The sequence below is a fragment of the Plecotus auritus genome, assembly GCF_963455305.1.
Source record: "Plecotus auritus genome assembly, chromosome: 4".
Classification (NCBI taxonomy): Eukaryota; Metazoa; Chordata; class Mammalia; order Chiroptera; family Vespertilionidae; genus Plecotus; species Plecotus auritus.
Window position 1 is genome coordinate 127,521,514 of NC_137775.1, and position 21,899 is coordinate 127,543,412.

Genomic DNA, 21,899 nt, shown 5'->3' on the forward strand with positions numbered 1-21,899 from the left:
TTTCTTAAAAATGCAATACTTATAATAACAAATTGTAATCAGAAATTCTTCATGCAAGGAAGAAATAAATGTAATTATGAGTACATTGATTATAACATTGTACACCTATATAGATTTTTTTTAAACCTCATCTGAGGATATTTTTCCTTTCCTTTCCTTTTATTTTATTTTATTTTATTTTATTTAGAGAGAGTGGAAGGGAGAGGGAGAGACAGAGAGAGAGAAAGAGAAAAACGTTGATGTGAGAAGAGACACCTTGATTGGTTGCCAACTCGGGACCCTTCAGTCCGCAAGCTCTATCCACTGAGCCAAACTGGCTAGGGCCTTACATATAGATTTTGAAGCAGTTTTTAAAATTTAGCTCATAGGACCCAAGATCCATCTTGAGTTACATCCATGGAACTCTTGTTTGGGTACCAGAGAGACATGTGGTCCATAATTTTCAAATGAAAGGAGAAAGTGACCTTCTCAAAGTAACAAAATAGCCCAAGAAAGGCTTGTAAAAAAACTCAGTCATCGGAGGGCGATCACCTGGTTTACACAGAGAAAAATGTACAAACAATCCCGAGTCCAGAATTCTAGATTCTAAATATTAAATTAAATGGACAAGGAAAAAAAAACCTAAACCACAAATTTGATGATTTAAAAGTAGAATGCACATTTAACTTTATAAAATTCTTACCAAGAAGAGAGAAAAATTTCACCCTGTCCTCCAATGAATACACACATCATACACCAATTAATTCTCTCACAGGTAAAATATAAATAATCAGAAGAAACCCATTGCAAATATTACCTAGAATCAAATTTAGAGATACTCACATAAAGCAGCACAAATTAGACAAGTTTTACTCCAATGGAGGATCATTAAACTTACCAGCTGGGCAAAGGTGGTAACTTTTAGTCTCTTGAAAAGCTCATCTTTTTTGTATCTGTAATCTGAAAAGCACAAATATTTTTCTAGGTTTATTTTTGCTTTCTCAGAGGTATTCATTCTTTATAATCACCAAGTTATATGGTATATTTCTCAAGTTATTTATGTGCTTTTACATACCTTACCTCATTGAATCCTCATGATATCCTCAAAATTAAAAGTGGTTGATATTATATAATTTCTTCATTCCCCCTCTCCTCCCCCCCCCCCTTTGCTTGGGCCAGTAGAAAGCCTATAATTGAATAGCTACCTCTTTGTGTCTAGAGACTTTATCCCTTGCCTTTATTTCATTAGTCTACCATTTTTCTCTTACCATGCTATCTCTACTTTGGCCATTTTGTACCACATTTTTGGAAACTGCTTTAAACTATTTTCAGAATAAAGGGAAACAAATCTGCATCTTATAAACAAGGACAGAGACCCTTAAGCTGAGTGGCCCCAGGTCAAACCCTGCCCTGAAAAGAGGACAGTTACATTCCTGAGGTTACAAACTATGCTAGAGAGCCAGGACAACACTTCCTCCCTTACCCCCGGGCACAATTCTGGGCACAAAGTCCTGACTGCTCCTGACCATCTTTTGTGTCAGTTTCTCTTCAACTCCACTTCAATAAAAAGCAACCTGTTCGGGTTTGCAAGATGAAAAAGTTCTGGAGATCTACTGTACAACAAAGTGAATATACTTAACACTGCTGAACTGTACACTTACAATGGTTAAGAGTAAATTTTATGGTATGTGCTTTTTACAATTAAAGTAAAAATCAACCTAAAACATCAACATGTATTCAGTGCTATCTTTACAGTTCTGAGACATAACTCCTCCAGTGAGGGTACTCCTGTAATTGTGATAATAATCCTATGTATCACATTAAACAGTTTTTAAAAATTTTCAGCCAATATCACTTTATCTAATCTCTGCCCCATAGAGGCATGTTAACAGTTAGCTTCCTTAAACTTTTCTGAAAATGACTGCCAATTCTGAAGTTTTCAGCACTGAACTCCCTCCCACTCTTACCCTTTACTCCTCTCCTTTTAGGTGTTTTTATTGGAGCCCAGGGCTCCTTAAAGACTGTGTCATTACTTCAGAATTACTAAAGGTCAGTTAGCTGGATAATTACTGTGGCCTTCATAGCACAACGTCTCATAAGCCAAGACTCCTAGCAACAAAGGAAAGGATTAAGATACTTAAGACTGTTTACCTGGTGTACTAATCATTTCTATGAATTTTCCAAAAAACCAGCACAGACCGGATAGTTATTTTGGAGGATAATGTTTGCTTGATTTACCAAACACCTTATGACTCAGAGTCAGGAACTATTACCTTAAAAACTACATGAGATTCTTGTCTTACAGGGAATTAAAGCTTTTCTGTTCTAAAATGTCTTAAAGAGAGCGATTTGGCTAATAACTGACCATTATTTCTAGAAAATTCTTAGAACAGCTTCTTCTGGATACAAGGTAACAAACCTAGATGCAAACCAGCTTCTGAGACCCACCAGGATGTAGACCCTAATAGGCTGACCACAAGCAATAACAAGTGCAACTGAATCGCCACTAACCCGTCCACCAAAAGTCACTTATTTAAATCAAAATGGTGATAAATCAGACAACGAAAACAGTCAGTCGCTTTCAAGTAGTTTGCACTGTGCCACTTATCTACCGATATTCTTTTTGTATAGTTACATAGTTTGAAATACTTCTCCAATTCTTCACATTCTAAGTACATTAAAACCCCCTTTAAATAAGTAGGAATTACCTCAAACAAAAAACTGGTTCAGCTGTATTCTAATGATTGACATTTCTAGTGTCCTCTCGCAAGCACGAGAAATCCCACTGCACATTTGAGCCTCAACTCTACATACCTGGTTCTGGTTTAGAAGGGCAGCCATCACTAGGACTTTCTGACATTATTACTCAGAGATAAAAAGATCAAACTAGACGTTGTACAGTAAGTTTTAAAGTTTATAAAAAGGATGGCTTGGAAAGCTCTGTCAGTCTGTCCTTGCAAGGGCGAACAGAGCTTTAAGAATGGAGCTTCTGCTACTGGTAGCTTCTCCCAACTCCGTGATGGAGACAATTAACCTGCGTTTCAGATATGCTATCAAGTTTTGCTTCTCCAGTAAGTCTGGAGGCTCAGCCTGTCTCTCTCGAGTTACTGGAAGGACAGAGACCTAACTATCTAGGATGTTTCACACTGGGTCCAACTAGTGTCATCTAACCACCAGAAGCCAAGAATACGCTTTGTAAGTGGTCAATAGACACAGAGTGTCTGTTCTCCCCAGGCAGAGTTGAAAGAATATTCAGATTACAAAGGAATTCTGAGTTTTCAGGGTTTTGTTAAAACACGTTATTAGCAAAGGGAAGTTGGGCTCACAGTGGAAGACAAATCAAAGGAAGTAACAGAGCAAGGTTTGTGATTTCACAGAAAGACATGGCATCTAAGGTAATCCGAGAAAAGTGATGGGTCTAGGGTATCATGAAACAAGGCAATATTCTCCTCCCTTTGACCCAAAAGAACACCTACAACAGAAAATGGGATAAGAGAAGGAAATATCGTCCAAAATGTAGATCCCAAACCAGAAGCTGAAGTAATTCTAGTCAGGGAATCAGCACAAAGTGTGTGAAACCAGGTGAGAGGAACCTCCTGTCTTACTAAAAGGAAGCCCACAACTTCTAAAGAGAAAAGCATTTTCAAGGACTCCATTCCAGAGGTATTTCTTTGGGGAGAAAAGCTCCATTTAAAGTTTAGATATTAAAGAGACCACATTGTGCTTTTAAGAAATGTTTTAAACAGGGTTTCCGCAACCTGGGTGGAACAAGACATTTTTAGGGGACAAATTTTGGTGTGGACATGTGAGCTTTTATGCTCAGCTACAAATGGATAGGAGGTGAAAGAGACTACACACTGAATTCGAAGCAGGCCAGCTGGATTTTCCTGCCATGGATGAACCAAGGGTGACGATAATGCAGCCCAGGTGAGTAAACAAGATTTTTTTCTTCATTTAGAATGTTAATATATCCTTAAAATACATAGTTATACAATATAAAGTGCAATGTAATGTATAAAATATAATATAGAATATATAAGAAGAAAAGAAAAGGCTACCGTGACATTACACATTAGAAAACCAATGTCTCCAGCATTAGTCCTATAGCTCACTGAGGCAAACAGCAGAGTCAGCAGAAAGCTGCTCCAGAGTCCACATCTATTATCTGGGGTTTCTCAGCAATTCAAAAGGAACAGAAACATTATCATTTAAATTAAAAGGCCTGCTGTGTGAAAACAAGGTTCTCTGAATTCTGGATTTGTAGTAATCTCTTCCCAGAAGATGTATATTACCAGAGCCAACTTCTGAACTGTTATCTGAGTGAGTCCCTCTTTCCTCGCATTAGCTAAATACTCCCCTCGCACTGTGTTCCACTGAAGATAGGCGCAAATCCGTCTGAGGAGGTAGATGTTTCTGCTTCTTTAAGTCTGGCCTTGATGTGTACATTTTACATCTGTTTTGGACAGACTGAAAAATCATGATTTTGTACAAGAGCAATACACTCAGTGACTCGTGGCATATCTTTGCAGATTAGTTTTTAAAAAGAATGTGCATGAAATATGATTTTTAATTAAAAGAAAGCAGACTACAATGAATTTATAATGTATAACATCACTTTAAGAATAAGCTCTTTCTCATCTCTAAGGCTTTCATGAGTACTAATTTATACTCAAAGAATGTTATGAAATAAGATATTATTACTCCTATCTCAGGTACAGAGAAAGTAGGAAAGATTAAGTACCTTGAAAAAGGCTAAGAAGACCGTAGAACAATGAAACCAAAGCGCAGGTTCTCACTGCTCACTCTACGTTCCCACATTAACATCTCCTCTGAGGTCTAAGTCAGGCACAACTCGACCCACAAGCCACAATCCTGGCAGCTAACCAGGAAGGTAACGTGTTTCCCACATCTCTCCAGCCACCTGCCAGTGGACTCCCATAGCTCTCCGTGTGTGTCAGTTATAGAGTATGATTACGATTGTTAATAACCAACTTATAGAACTACTACAGGGTTCCATTATGCCAGCCCATCAATAGTGCTACTTACTTTTTTTGATCTCTTCTAGCTTCTCAATGTATTTAGTCATACTGTTACCTAAAAAAGAGAATAAAGATTTTAGATATGTTTTTAATGGAAGGAAATCAATAACACTGTGAAAACAAAATGGAGTACAAGTATTTTCTAAGCCTTCCTATCCTGTTCTTACAGAATTACAGGAAGCAAATGGGCCACACATAGTAATAATCGTTTTTGGATTATACAGTGTCATTAAATGATGATGAATCATGGGAAATGTTTGGTCAAATGTGTTAAGTTGGGGTGCACACCCAATAAACATTAAGAAGTCCCAGTCAGTAAAGATGATAATCTGATGTAATTTTTTTCCTTTTTGAGTCAAGGCTTCCCTCCCTTTATTCCTACCATAATCTTTATGTGGGAGAAAGAAGGAGAAAGAGAGGCAATGATCTTCAAATGTCTAAAATGTGCCGTTGTGGCTACCCAAGCAACCCTTTCCTCTCCACTTAAGTCTTGTGGTTTCCCTCTTTCCTAAACTTGGCCTTCCCCTATTCATGCTGATGTTGCAGCCTGAACGAGACCACACAGTCTGTACACTGGAATTCACGGTGGATTTGATTTGCTGAGAAATAACAGCAGATTCCCACAGTGTGGAGAGTCCCCAGCCATCATGTTTTATAGCCTGGTTCTACAATACTAAGTTCCAGCCAGGGTGGGTTGGAGCATTTTTGTACATTAAAACTGGGCCAGGATCATTCTGGTTTCTGAATGAACTACAGTCTGGTTCTCAAGCCAGAGGTGATTTTCACTGGACATGCTTTCATTTGCTTCAAGTCAATAGAGCAAGCTCTATATGGCACCTAAAAGGTATAGCAAAGAGGGAAAAACATGCAAAATAATTTCTTATTTCTAAAATTGTGCTCCTAACTTTTAGACCTTGAGAGGAGCCCAACTTCAGGTATCAAAATGCTTTTCAATTAATGGCAAGAACTACTGTTTTTAAGGAGTATTCTGAATTTTTCTTCATGTTTAAGTCAGAAGTAGAGAAAGAATAGTCTTGCTCTGAAACCCAAAATTCATTTTCAAAAATAACTTATGTCATTTGTTATTATTCATCATGGAATTGAATTCCACTGAGATACGTTTCTTTTTCATCTGAAGACACACACTCTCTGGAATCTGGACTCGGTGTGCAGCCTTAGAGCCGGAGTCTCTCCTTCCAAAGTTCAGAGACAGAATTGCCTGCGTCTTCTCAAGAGACACAGAAGAGAGCCACATAGCACCAAAGAGCAGGATTAGAATCAAATAAGATCTTTTCTAGGTTCTTCAGGCTGGAACTGACTTGAGACGTGACCAGATTTCCAGAGTGGAAACCATGATTCTTCCCAGACACTATCCCCCCCTCTCCCTGCAACTCTGAACTCAGGTGGGAGCGGTGTGGTCAATGCAGTGGGGGCAGAAGACAGGGCAAACAGTGTGCTGCTCAGCACCCCACAGTCTTTTTTTTTTTTTTTAATATATTTTATTGATATTTCACAGAGAGGAAGGGAGAGGGATAGAGAGCTAGAAACATCGATGAGAGAGAAACATCGATCAGCCGCCTCCTGCACACCTCCCACTGGGGATGTGCCCGCAACCAAGGTACATGCCCTTGACCGGAATCGAACCCGGGACCCTTCAGTCCGCAGGCCGACGCTCTATCCACTGAGCCAAACCGGTTTCGGCAGCACCACACAGTCTTATTCTTAAACTATTTTACGTAACAGCTGTGGTTCTATGTCCCCGAGTCCCTGGCAGTTGCATGTTGCTGGCATGCAGGTTCTTTTGGCCAGGGCAGCTTCAGACGGTCTCACCAGAACACCAAGGCACAAAGAAAGAGTGCTGGCTTGTCCTGACACAGCAAGGGAATGACTAGATTAACAAAGTAGTCCTTTGTGAATCTAATATGGCTCACAAAAACACATGGCTTCTCTAGTTGTAATGTTTTAAAAACACGATTTAACTGTGAGGTAAATATGTAGGAAGTGTTACTTCCTTAACAGAAGCAGGTGGGAAGCATGTTATGTTCTAAATCCCCCAGGGCATACTATGCATGGAAAATAATAGCCAACCTTATTATATAGTCTTTATTATTAAAACATTGCATTTCCTGCCCTAGCTGGTTTGGATAGAGCGTTGGCCCGTGGGCTGAAGGGTCTCGGGTTCGATTCTGGTCACGGGCACATACCTGGGTTGCAGGCTCCATCGGGGCACATGCGGGAGGCAACCAATCTATTGTCTCTCTCACATCAATGTTTCTCTCTCTGCCTTCCCCCCTCCCCTCCACTCTTTCTAAAAATCAATGGAAAAATATTCTCGGGTGAGGATTAACAAACAAAACAAAAGACCACATTGCATTTTCACTAACAGTCAATTATCAACATTTTCAGAGTATTTACACAGCAATTCATCTTTGTACCAGCAGTGCCTCCCAACAAGCTGTCACTCCCACTGTTTGTTTTTCCCACTAAAGGAAAAGGCAGGGAAACAAAGTCTTTTGCTCAGGTAAACAAATGTTTGGCAAAATTAAGAACAAATCTAAGAGGGCCATTGATAAAAAGCTGTTTTCACTAAAGATATTCATTCTATCCTCATAGGAAGAAAAAAAAAGAAAATGGTGGATTTCTGCATTGTCCCAGTTGGAGAACTGAGACAGCAGGATGGCTAACTAATCGACACAAAGTTCCCTAACAGTGACTTTAGAAGGTATGAAAAGTAGTATTCCACCCCTCTTCAGATAAAGTCTAACTAATTAGCTTATCTTACCAGATCTAATTTCATCTGAAAATAGTTTTCTGACTACCCTTTAAAGAGACTAGAAATAAAACAATTCTATAATTGATTAACTTATAAACATCTTTTTTTTTTATACAAGAGTAAGGAGCCTAAAGGAATATCAGCAAACCAGTTTTTGAAAGAATTAAAATTACAATTATTGCACGATAAATTTTCCTAGACAAGATTTTGATTTAAAAAAAAAAAAAGTCAGTGGCTCCCCATTGCTTACTGGCTAAAATTTAAACTCCTTGCTCTAGTGTTGAAGCCACCAATATCTTACCTACACTTCAATCTTGCCTTAATTACCAAAAGTGACAAAATCTCTGTTAGTCTTGGAATCTTGAACATATCACCTTGTCCATGTAATCATAATAGCTCACCAGCTGGGAGGGACCTTTCCATCCTCTGAGCTTGGCTTTCCACTCACAGGCATTTATCATTTCACTGCCTTATTTGTGTGCAAGTTTATCTACCTTATTATTGGGAAAGCCAAGGACTATTTACACACATACATACACACGGAGAGAATATCTCTCTTCCACTGTCTAGCATAGGAGGCACTAAAAGATATCTGAAGAATCTTCACGAGTTATTTTCATAATGCACACACTCATACCACAATCTGGTTTGAGTTTTGCACACCCGCTTTTCTTTAAATGTACAACCTGATTTATATGCAGTATCCGTTAAGTACTACCTATACGACCCATATTGTTTCAGGAGTCAGGTAACCTAGAAATGTATAAGGTGGTATTTAGTTTCTACTTAGTTTACAACTTAAGTTGCAATAAAAGATTTATTTATAAACTTTTTCAATTTGAACCAAGAGAAAGAGACAACCCAACTATATCAATAGTGTTATGCAAAGATAGAGCATAGTCGATAAACTAAGTGACTCATTCAGTATATTTTTTCCTTTCTTTTCTGATAATTTAATAACATTATTTGCACTAAGCCAGTAAGAAAAGCAAGTGATTTTGAGCAGCAGTAATCTAAAGTAAGATTTATAAGGCAGACCCGGTTGCTAAGAGACAACTCCATTGCTTTATTTTTCTTTAATATTCCCCTCCTCTATGGAGAAGTTCTTTTGGCTCAGAAGAAGCAGAAAGCGTGAAAGAGGCACAGTGGTCCTTTGTTAATCTCAATAAGTTATACGAGTGTATAGTGCTTTCTGGTTTGTAAAAGGCTTTCACATACATTTCTTCCTTTGACATAAGAAAAAGAATTAAATACTGAAAAAGATGAAGAGTACCTAGACTGTAATGAGTTTGACTGCTACAGATCAAGGCTATTAGCAAAAATTCGGGAAAAGTAAAGACTAAAGAAAAAAGAAAATACTAGTTTGTGCAGAGATAATAAAAATAAGGTGAATAAAAAAAATAAGGCTAGAAAACACTGAGTGGAGAAGGCTACAGAATTTTAGAGAGCTAAAGAAATTTGAAATTAGACTGAAAATGGAGTGAAATGAGGGGATAATACAAGCAATGAAAGAGTGTAGGAGACTAACAAAGGGGGAGCCCTGTGGTTTGGAAAGTGTTCCTTAATCAGCCCACGGTGCTGCAGAACAGAAACACAGAGAGGGTGCTTGAGAATAAACGAGAACCCTGCAGTGGAAACTGAACAAAACGCCACCAGGGATTTCATCAGAAGCATAATCCATTCATGGTACAGTCTGGCAATGCTGGGGAGCTGGTAAGATACACCCAGGCACCTATGGAACAAAAGAAATATTTGAAGTTCAAAATAATTCTGACATTCTTAGCCATGGCTATACATTGGTGTTTGAGTTTATAAGAGAAGTAGAATCGGAAGTATAGACATAAAAAACAATCTTTACCAAGGAAGAAGGGATCATCAGTCTTTGAAGAACTCAGTAGCCAATGATTTGGGTGAAGATAGGAGATACCAGGAAATTCTTGATTTCTTGTGATTAACTCTGAATTACTCATAGTTTGGTCAGAAAAGATCAAGGACCTATCTATTTAGCCTAGAAATGAGAAATGCTCACTCAATTCTGTGCCTGTTTCTATGACTCTGATGGCAGAGCTTAAAACACACCACAGATGGGAACTCTTTACTCTCACTTGGGCTATAAGGTCACTCTTGTGTTTTCTTAACCAGGTCTCCTCACCCTTTTCGCCTTATGGCATATATATAAGTGATAATAACTGGACAGAACACAGGTTTGCATTGTCTCGCGCTCTGATGGCTACCAAGAGGGCTAAAGGGATCTGTAGTATAACTTGGCATATAATACACAGGCCACTATACTGAATACACAGGGAGGTTAAGTCATAAAAATGCATAGAAAAAAATTAAAATCTTTTCCCTAATTTGTCTTTAAAACAATTTAATTTGAAACAACAAAAGAAATTAAACACTAAAATAAAACTACTCTCCCACACTGAGTTTAAACTAAACTTTGAGTTTTAAGCAATGAAGCACACTTTGGCCTTTCCAAAACGATTAAAAACTAGTTTGGGAGACATTTACTTACAGGAAGATGAGGTGGACGTATTTTTCTCTACTCCTCCAGCTAAATACAACAAAAACCCTGGATGACCCACAAAAAGGGAGAAAAGAGTTGCAAATCATATTTCTGATAAGGGTCCAGAATCCAGAGAATATAAAATAACTCTTATAACTCAACAATTAAGAGAAAAATAACCCACAATTTAAAAAATGGGCCCATGGTTTGAATAGCCACTTTTCCATAGGAGATTTACAAATGCTAATAAGCACATAAAAAGGTGCTCAATATTATTAGTCATTAGGAAAATGCAAATCAAAACCACAATGAGATAACACTTCACACCTACAACCATGACTGTGATCAAAATGATGGACAATAAAAAATTTTTGAGGATGTGGAGAAAATAGAGCCCTCCTGCATTGCAGCTGCTTTGGAAAACAGTTTGGCAGTTCCTAAAAAAAAAATTAAACACAGAGGTAACATACGACCAACTATTGAACTCCTAGGTATATAACCTAGAGAACTGAAAGCATATGTTCACACAGAAACTTGTATACTAATGTTCATAGCAGCATTATGGCCAAAAAGTCTAAATCAGTGGTCGGCAAACTCATTAGTCAACAGAGCCAAATATCAACAATACAACGATTGAAATTTCTTTTGAGAGCCAAATTTTTTAAACTTAAACTTCTTCTAATGCCACTTCTTCAAAATAGACTCACCCAGGCCGTGGTATTTTGTGGAAGAGCCACACTCAAGGGGCCAAAGAGCCGCATGTGGCTCGCGAGCCGCAGTTTGCCAACCACTGGTCTAAATGAACCAAATGTCCACTAACTGATGAGTGGATAAACAAAATGTGGAATATCTATACAAAATACTATTTGGTAATAGAAAGGAATAAAGCACTGACACATGTTATAACAACACTGACCCCTGACACACTGATGCTAAGTGAGAGAAGCCAGGTATAAAAGACCACATACTGTTGGGCTGGTGTTGCTCAGTGGTTGAACGTCAATCCATGAACCAGGAAGTCATAGTTTGATTTGCAATCAGGGCACATATCTGGGGTTGCTGGCTTGATCCCCATTACAGGGAGTGCAGGAGGCAGCTGATCAACGATTCTTTCTCATCATTGATGTTTCTATCCTTCTCTCCCTCTCCCTGAAATCAGTAGAAAGAATGTATGCACCTCTATGTTCATAGAAGCACAATTTACAATAGCTAAGACCTGGAAACAGCCCAAGTGCCCATCAGTGGACGAGTGGGTAAAAAAGCTGTGGTACATTTACACCATGGAATACTATGCAGCAGTAAAAAAGAAGAATCTCTTACCCTTTGAGACAGCATGGAGGGACCTGGAAAGTATGACTGAGTGAAATAAGTCAGTCAGAGAAAGACGAGTATCACATGATCTCACTCATATGTGGAATCTAATTAACAAAATGAACTGATGAATGGAGTAGTTCTAAAGACATGGAAGCATGGAACAGAGTGCGGAATCTCAGAGGGAAGGCGGGGGAGGGTGGATGAGTGAGAGGTAATCAACCAAAGACCTTGTATGCATCTATGCATAACCCATGGACACAGACAATAGGGTGGTGAAGGCCTGGAATGGGGAGTGGGGGTGGTCTGGAGGGAGTCCATGGGGGGAAGAGAAGGGACATGTGTAATACTTGCAACAATAAAGATTAAAAAAGAAAAAGAATTATACAACATGACTACGTGAGGTTTATATCTCATGGATACAAAACTAGTACAATATTGAAAATCCACTATATTAACAAGTTAAAGGGGAAAAAATCACATGATTAATTGATGCAGTAAAAGCATTTAGTAAAATTCAACAGTCATTCATGATAGAAACTCTCAGAAAAACATCCATAGGAGGAAATTTCCTTAACCTAATACAGCTAACACTATACTTATGATGAAAGACTAAATACTTTCCCCCTAAGGCTGGGAAAAGACAAGGATGCTTACTCTTTTCACTTTTATGTGACATAGTGCTGTTACTTCTAGCTATTGTGATAAGGCAACAAAAGAAAATAAAAAGTGTAAAGACTGGAAAGGAAGAAATAAAACTGTTCCTTTTTGTAGATGACATGATTGTCTACACTGGAAAGCCCAAGCAATCTACAACCTTCTCCTTCATACACCAAAACATGCACCAAAATGCCTCCTGTCCCTAAAAAAAGTGAGTTTAGCAAGGTCCCGGATACAAAATAAACATACAAAAATAAGCTGTATTTCTATATACTAGCAATAAACACTTAGAAACCAGAATTTAAAATATAGGACCATTTACAATTGTTCAAAACATTACGTACTTAGGTGTAAATGTAACAGATCATGTACAGGATTTATATCATGAAAACTATACAATGCTGATGAAATAAATCAAAGAAGGTGTAAATAAATGGAGAGACATAGTATATTAATGAATTGGAAGACTCAACATAGCAAGATGTCAATTCTCCCCAAATGAATACACAGGTTTAATGCAACTACTATTAAAATCATAGTAATATTATTGTAGGTGTAAATAAGATTATTCTAAAATTTACATGAAAAGCAAAGGAATTAAGATAGCTAAAATAATTTTGTAAAGAAAAGTAAAGTGGGAGTAATCAGCAACCAAGTTTAAGTATCTAATTTACTATGTAGCTACAGTAATCAGGACTGTGTGGTGCTGGTAGAGGAATAGACATATAGATCAATGGAACAGAATGGAGAACTCAGAAATAGATCCATATAAATATGCCCAAGTGGTTTTTGACAAAGGTGAACATGCAATTCAATGGAGGAAAGGTCATCTTTTTAACAAATGGTGCTAGAGCAACTGAACATCCATAGCTAAACGTTAATCTCACTCTAAGTCACATATCTTACGCAGAAATTACCTGAAAATGTATCATGGACTTAAATGTAAAAGTTAAAACTATATAACTTTTAGAAAAAAGCATAATAGAAGATCTTTGGGATCTAGGCTATGCAAAAAGTTCTTAGACTTGACAGCAAAGCATGACCCAAAAGGAAACATTAAAACTGGACTTTCTCCAAATTAAAAACTTGTGCTTTTTGAAAGACCCTGCTCTGAGGATGAAAAGACAGGGTACAGAGTGGGAGAAAGTATTTGCAAAGCATGTATCCAATAAAGGACTGGTGCCTAGGATATATATGAACCCTCAAAAGTCAACAATTAAAAAGCAAACAGTTCAGTTAGAACATAGGCAAAAGCCAGGAACAGACATTTCACTGAAGAAGATATACTGGTGGTAAATCAGCGCATGAAGAGATGTCCAACATCATTAGCCACTAGGGAAATGCAAATCACAACCATAATGATAGGCCCCTGCATATCCATCAAAATGGCTAAAGTAAAAAACCAAGTAAATGCTGGTAAGGATGTGGAGAAACTGGATCACTCAGACATTGCTGGTGGGAATATAAAATGGCCCAGCCACTCTGGAAAATAGTTTGTCAGTTTCTTAAAAAAACACAACTGCAACTACCATACAACCCAGCAATTGTACTTCTGGGCATTTATCCCAGAGAAATGAAGACTTATATTCACACAAAAATCTGTTCACAAATGTGTACATCAACTTTATTTGTAATAGTCAAAAGGTGGAGACAATCCAAACCTCCTTCAACAAGCAACTGGTTATACTGTAGTATACCATGGTATAACTCCTCAGTAACAAAAAGGAACAAACTACTAATAAATGCAACAACTTGGATAGACCACCAAAGAATTATGCTGAGCGAAAAAGCCAATCCGCAAAGTCGCATACTGTATGATTCCATTTATATAGCATTTGTGAAATGACAGAATTCTAGAAATGGAGGACAGATTAGTAGTTGCCATGGTTAGGGAGGAGGTGAGGGTAGAAAGCGGATGTGGCTTTAAAAGAGTAGCATGAAGGATCCTTGTGGTGATGCATACATTCTGTATCTAGACTATAAATACCAATGTCAATATCATGGTTGTGATTTTGCAGTATCATTTCCCAAGATGTTTACCACGGGAAACTGAGTAAAGGGTACATGGAATCTCTCTACATCATTTCTTATAAATCCATATGAATCTATAATTACCTCAAAATAAAAAGTTTAATTAGCAAAACACTAGCTTAAAATGTCAGGATAGCTTTGGCCGGTGTGGGTCAGTGGTTAGGCCATTGGTCCACCCACCAAAGGGTCTCGGGTTCGATTTCCAGTCAAGGGCACAAACCTGGGTTGCAGGTTCAATCTAAGGCCCTGGTTGGGGTGCGTGTGGGAGGCAACGAATCGATGTGTCTCTCTCATCTCTCACCCCCTTCCTTCCACTCTCTCTAAAAATCAATGGAAAAATATCCTCAGGTGAGGATTAACAACAACAACAAAAATCTCAGAATATAAAAGGATATAGGTAATTACTATGTGTTATAAAAAGAAGATTTAAAAAACTGAAATTAATTTCAGGTATTATATTGAGTCAAATTTTGGTTATGAATTGAGAAATTGAAGAGAAAGAAATGGATTTTCACTGAAATTTCAGTTCAATTTCCAAGAGACAAAGATATAAGCTATAGACAAATGTATGTTTTTTTTGGGAAAAACCCCTCAGCTCTGGGGAAAAATCAGGACAGTACACAGGACTGAAACAATACACAGGACTTTGCACCAGTTCTCCAACATCCACTTCCTCATCCTGCATACAAATCCCTGTTCTAGCTTCTTTACTGAACTTCATGTAAATCACATAATCTCTGGCCACAATTTCCTGCTTCTCAATAACAGATAATATTTTTTTAACCTCCCATCAAACAGGATATTTGCAAGGAAATATCTGTACAGCACAGAAATGTTTGAAAGAAAGATCCCCAGAAATTGTATCTGCAAATGGGTTCATTTAAAGCATTTAACTCTATTTTATATGAGGAAACATGTACAGTGGGAGATAATGATTTTGAAGGAGACTGGAAAAAGACAAAGACAAAATGAATGAGATTTAAACAAAGTTGACATCCCAATTTATTTTCTCAGTTGTCTTCAGGTTACTGGTGGAATGTTCAGTATTCTAAAGGCATGCAGTACCCCAATCTACTAGCGAAACCATCTTAATAGGATGGATTTTCCACAGAAGGCTTTAAAAGTTTGAAAAAAAAACCACTAAACAAATAAACAACAAAAACCTCACAAGGCTGCAAATCCACAAGGGGCCTGGTGAAAAATGTTAACAGCATGGAAATAAGCAGTAATACACTCAAATTTCATTTTACCTGAATTGCAGCACTAATTTAATTTTGTCTGGTATTTCAGTTACTCATTCAAGTCTGTCTGCCTCCACTTGAATCTAAGCTCTTTGATTGCAAAAATCACGATTCACACTCATCTTTATAGTCCCATAGGCCATAACTTTGCATGTAGCCGGAACTCTGCAAATACCAAATTGAACAAATGTACCCAAGTATAATCTATTACTCCCAGTTTAAAGAAACATACTTGAGGTGTCCCCAAATAGAAGTTGACCATCTGATATTTATTAGCCTCAGCCCTGCAACTTATTGAACAATGTTTTCATCAATTTCTCAATTTATAATAAGCGAATTATGTGAATGGAATTGTGGCTGATAATCTGAGAAACAGGTTTCAAAAACAAGTCCCTGAGCCCAGAAAGACATCAAACAAGACAGTGAGAAACTTTTAGCTGCTTCTTGTCAACAATTAGCTTTTGAATTTTTAAAAAGTTTTAATTTTTTAATCTTTACTCACCAGTGTCCAGTCTTGACTTGACATGCTGATACTTTGGGTTTTGTGGTATTCTTTTGGTCAGATACTAAAAAAAATTTAAAAATTCAAAATAAATTGGGTTAATGTAAAGATAAGGGTGGCAAAGTTAGATACTTAAAAATTAGAACAAATGCTACAATTTCATCGAATTTATAGGTGGGAAGAGTTCAAGGGGTCCAACAATCCCTTCAAAATAGGACTATTTACTACAGCATCTCTACAGGTGAAGAAGGCTGTCTTGTTTCTGTCAAAACATTTCCATATTTTGCCAAAATAATATCATAGCAGTATGTAAAAAAAGGACTAGGGAAAAAGGCTCTTAAAATCATTTCTGACATTGAGCCAAAATTGGTCACTAATTTCCATCCAGTCCACTGTTGCAACCCAGAATAAGCCACCCGACTCTGCCTCAAAAAATCAGTTAAACTAAAGGCAGCTCTCTTGTTCTTCTTTTTAATTTTATTCTTTGTATGATGACTTGTAGGCCATCTCCTCTGGAGACCCTCTAGACTGTATCCACATCTCTCCTAAAAAGGGGGCACGTGGACCCAGACCTGAGCACAGTGCCCAGATGTTGTCAAGCCAGGACCCGGTTTGGCCGGCCTCTCCCGCTGCCTGCCTGGAGACTGAGGCTCCACAGATGTCACTACAATGGCAGCTGCTCTTGGTGCAGCTGGAGCACATCCAGGCTCAGGGTAAGTTTATAGCCAGCAAAAATGCCTATCTTGGGTCTCCCTTCTCCTGTACTCCGCCAGTGAACTCTGAATCCAAGCTCAGGACATTGACCCACATTAAATTTTAGTGACATTTTCAAAAGCCATTAACGGAGAAAAGGCTGATGAATAAGGACATTACAGAATATAGCTTTCTTGCTCAGGCTTTTTTTCTGGCCTGCGAGTATGAAAACCGTATGTTCAGTCACAGGTAGCTGTGGAATATGAAGTTAAACTGGGTAATACCTTTCCAGCTTCATCTTCTGCCACTCACCCACATGTTGCCAAGTTAAAGTTGCCTGAATGTTCCCCAAAGTGTGCCACATTCATTCAGGTATTCAGTCTTAGCAAATGTCTGCCTAGGATGCCTTTTCTCAGACAAAATTTCACTTCCTCTATAAGCTGCCTCAGGTGGAATTAGGCACTTTCTTTTCTCCCTCCCTCCCGAATATGGACACCCTGTACCATTGTTTAAAACTCGACTTCTTCTCTAGTCTAGGATTTCCTTGAAGGCAGGGACAATAACTTACTCAAATTTGTATTCACCAGGACTTAATAATCAATAAATGAATATATAGAATGAGGACTGTATTATAACAACTACCTGGTGGTTCCTTAGATGAGAACATCAAACTTTAAAACCTGTATCACTTACCCTTGAAAACATAGGTAACTACAGCATTTAGCTAACGACTCAAAACTACCATCTGCTATTTTAACACTTAAAAAGAAAAAAAAATCTCAAAATAAAAAGAATGGTCCTTTACTATTATTACAAAACTCACTGACATTACCTATGTTTTTCATTTCACTCTAGGTAAGTAAAACCTTCGCCATGGTTGTGTTTGTGGGACCCCTGAACTATTTTACCCTGAAAGGTTTCTCCATCTGATCAGTCACCTGCTGTCTAGAAGAAAAAGGAACTCTAATGACAATTTCAACTCCTTTCCTAGATGAAGATGGAGAAGATGCTTTTTTTTTTTTTTTTTTTTTTTTTGAGAAAACTCTTAAGTGAAAGAAAATATTCAAAGACTAAAATGGGGGACTTTAGGACAAGTTCCCAGAGGAAGACAGTATCATAGCAAAACAAAACAAAAAAACCCAAAAGCAAACCAAAAAAATAGGGAAAATGTGTCTAATAAATTGAGTCAAGAAAAGCTAATACTTGCCCTGCTGATTTGGTTTAGTGGATAGAACATCGGCCTGGGGGCTGAAAGGTCCTGGGTTCGATTCTGGTCAAGGGCACACGCCCAGGTTGCTGGCTTAATCCCCAGTGGGGGACATGCAGGAGCAAACCAATCGATGGATTCTCTCTCATTGTTGATGTTTCTATCTCCCTTTCCTTTCTTCTCTGAAATCGATAAAAAAATACTGTATATTTTTTTTAAAAAAAGAAAAGCTAATACTGGAACTCAGTTATCTTAGGCTAGAAATTTTCTTTTTTTCTATTTTGCTCTCTGTATTTTTATAATTCCTATATGCTATTTCCTGTTTTTACTTTTGTTTTGTTTTTCCCCTAGTTGCCTAGCAAAGCTTCTTTTGAAAAATTCCACACTAGTCTCTGCTGAACTAAGGGGATTTGTCCATACCTAAGCCAACATAGCTAAGAAGTGAGGGTGTCTCTGGGGACCAGGTGTGGTGGCAGCAGAATGATGGGGGGAGTGCGGACAGCTGCAGTCAGGGAGCCTTCCCGCCCCCGGTTTTCCCTTTCATAGCCTAATGAGAAATCCATATGCTGCAGTAGGAAAATGTAGTATTTCTTCTCATTTTCCTATTTTGGTCCAACTTCTTGTTTCTGACTTTCTAGTATCAATCGCAACATAAAAGTATTTGTGCTCTATTCTAAGCAGAGCACCGTGGATTTTATGGAACTGCCATACTTTTTTCATTAAAATTCTTGCTTTGGGGTGACTGTTTCTTGACCTACTGACCAACCAGCTTTTTTTTCAATTACATAAACAGGATGGGGTGGTAGAAAGTGAAAGAACTGAAAAAAGAAGCTGTTTCAAGGAAAACCATTCATTCAAAAAAGCCTTATTGGGTGCCAACCATTCATTCAGTCGACATTTACGGGGTGCCTTCTAGGAGTAAACCACTGTGCTGAGGACACAGAGGTAAAAAAACACATTCTTAGCCATCCAGCTCTCCCTGATGCTGAGAAGGAAGGCAAGTGAACAGATGCCACCCTGCATGATAAACAAGGAGAGAGAAGCTGAGGGTGCAACAGGAGTATGTAAAATGAGCCCCCAATCCAGACCTAGAGTAAAGAACTGTTTCCTGAAGGTGAAATCTGAGGGCTGAGTTAATTAGCTAAACTCAAAGAGTAGTGGGTGGGAGCTACAAGGGAGACAGAGAAGCTGAGAAGGTTCATGTCTGTGGTATTATATCAGGCTCTTTGAGGGCAGCCATAGGGGGCACTATGGGGTCAAATGAGGTTGGAGAGACAGACAGGGACAGATCATCAAGGACCTTGTATCCATGCTAGGAAACGGGGATTTTATCCTATAGATAACTGGTTTTCAAACAAGTGCAATTTTCTTCCCCCACCCCAGGGACAACTCAATGTTTAGAAACATTTCAGGTTGTCAGACTGGGTGGTGGGTGGGCTACTGTTGCTTACTGGCTGTGTACTCCTGAGCAACTTACTGAAACTCAGTTTCTCCATCTTTTTTATTTTTTTAAAATATATTTTTATTGATTTCAGAGAGGAAAGGAGAAGAAGAGAGAGATAGAAACATCAATGATGAGAGAGAATTATTGACCGGCTGTCTCTTGCATTCCCCTTACTGGGGATTGAGCCTGCAACCCGGGCATGTGTCCTGACTAGGAATTGAACCGTGACCTCCTGGTTCATGGATTGACACTCAACCCCTCAGCCACACTGGCTGGGCACCAATCACATTTTTAATTTTTTGTTGTTATTGTCAATCCTCACCTGAGGATATTTTTTTTCCATTGTTTTTCAGAGAAAGTGCAAGAAAGGGAGAGAGACACATTGGCTGGTTGCCTCCCACATACGGGTGGGAGTGAATGGGAAACCCAGGTACATGCCTTTGACCAGGAATTGAACCTGGGACCCTTCAATGTGCAGCCTATGCTCTAACCACTGAGCCCTACCAGCTAGGGTCCAATCACATTTTAAGTTTCCTACACGAAAACATAAATTAACAATTTAGGGATAAAAGAAGTCTGAGAACATTGATATAGACTGAATTGTGTCCCCCAAAATTCATACATTGAAATCCCAATACCCATGTAACTGTATTTGGAGATAGAGCCTTTAGGAAGTAAAGTTAAATGAGGTCATAAGGGTGGACAGGCTCTTATAAAAAGAGACACCAAAGAACCTGCTCCTTTCCCATACCTGCTCACAGAAAGGTCATGTGGGCACATCTGCAAGCCAGAAGAGAGCTCGCACCAGAAACTACATTGGCTAGCACTTTGATCTTAACCTTCCCAGTCTCCCAAACTATGAGGAAAAAATTTCTGTTGTATAAGCCACCTGATGTGTGGTATTCTGTTATGGCAGCTCAAGCTTCCTAATATAAATATCTCCAACAAAACAAAAAGAAAAATAGCAATATGGAGAAAATTGAGGCTATGAAAGGGGAAAATATTTAAAAACACTTAGAGAAATGAAAACACATATCCACACATGAACTTGTACAGTCATGTGCCACTTAACAATGAGGATACATTCTGAGAAATACACAGGCGATTTCATCATTGTGAAAACATCACACAGTGTACTTACACAAATCTAGATGATATAACCTACTACATACTTAGACTATATAGTATGTAGTATATGCCATCATCGTATATACTCAGTTTCTAAAAAAAACTAAATGCAAGCTTACATACAACCCAAGAACTGTACTCCTAGGCACCTATCCCAGAGAAATGAAAATTAACATCACACAAAGAACTATACCCAAAAGTTCATATCTTTATTTGTAATAGCCCCAAACTGAAAGCAGCCAAATATCCCACAATAGCCGAATGGTTAAATAAACTGTTATACATCCAAACCACAGAATACTAATCAGCAAAAAAAAAAAAAAAAAGGAATGATATTGCTACAAGCAACAACTTGGATGCATCTCAAGGACATTATTCTAGTGGGGAAAAGCCAATCTCAAAAGGTCACATACTACTTGATTCCATTTATGCAATATTCTTAAAATTACAAATTGAAGAAATGGAGAACACATTAGTGGTTGCCAGGGGTTAGAATAATGAGGGGGAAGAAAGTGGATGTGACTAGGAAGGGTTAGTATAAGGAAGATAATGTAGTGATGGAATAGTTCTGTATCTTTTTTTTAAAAAATATATTTTATTAATATTTTACAGAGAGGAAGGGAGAGGGATAGAGAGCTAGAAACATCGATGAGAGAGAAACATCGATCAGCTGCCTCCTGCACACCTCCCACTGGGGATGTGCCCGCAACCAAGGTACATGCCCTTGACCGGAATCGAACCCGGGACCCTTCAGTCCGCAGGCCAACGCTCTATCCACTGAGCCAAACCGGTTTCGGCAGTTCTTTATATTGATTGCAAAATCTACACATGTGCAAATCTTGATTATATTAAATCTACACATGTGATAAAAAGACCTAGAACTATACACACACAGTAAAAATGCCAATTTTCTGGTTTGATATTGTACTATATTTATGTAAAATATAATCATTGGGGGAAACTGGGTGAAGGGCATATGGGACTAGTTTCTACTATTTTTGCAAATTCCTGTGAATCTGTATTTATATCAAAACAAGAGTTTTCATAAAAAATATCAGAGTCCAAAACAGAGCTCTTAAGGATTAAAAACATTATGGCACAAATTAAAAACTCAATAGGAGGACTGGAAGATGAAGTTAAACAAATCTCCCAAAGAGAGCAAAAAGACAAAGATGTGGTTAGCCAAAGAACATATATGCACAGCTAATGGACAAAGACAACACTGTGGTGAAGGCCAGGGTAGGGAGGGGGTGGTGGTGGTGGTGGTGGTACGGGTCTGGGTGGTGGTGGGCAAAGAAGGGGAAAATGGGGGGCATCTGTAATAATGTCATCAACAACAAAGGAGATAAAAAATTTTAAAATTTGAGAACAAGTCATATAGA

The 21,899-nt window shown here is 38.3% G+C and overlaps 1 protein-coding gene across 1 annotated transcript in view; it reads right to left on the reverse strand.

Annotated features, from left to right (window-relative positions):
- Positions 1-21,899, reverse strand: part of CEP41 (centrosomal protein 41) — a 37,834-nt gene that overhangs the window by 13,817 nt on the left and 2,118 nt on the right. Inside the window, exons 2-4 of the mRNA XM_080664075.1 lie at positions 16,046-16,109; positions 5,026-5,073; positions 878-939 (exon numbers count right to left, since the gene is read on the reverse strand). Coding sequence (XP_080520201.1) covers positions 878-939; positions 5,026-5,073; positions 16,046-16,109 — 174 coding nt within the window. The remainder of the gene's footprint in view (positions 1-877; positions 940-5,025; positions 5,074-16,045; positions 16,110-21,899) is intronic.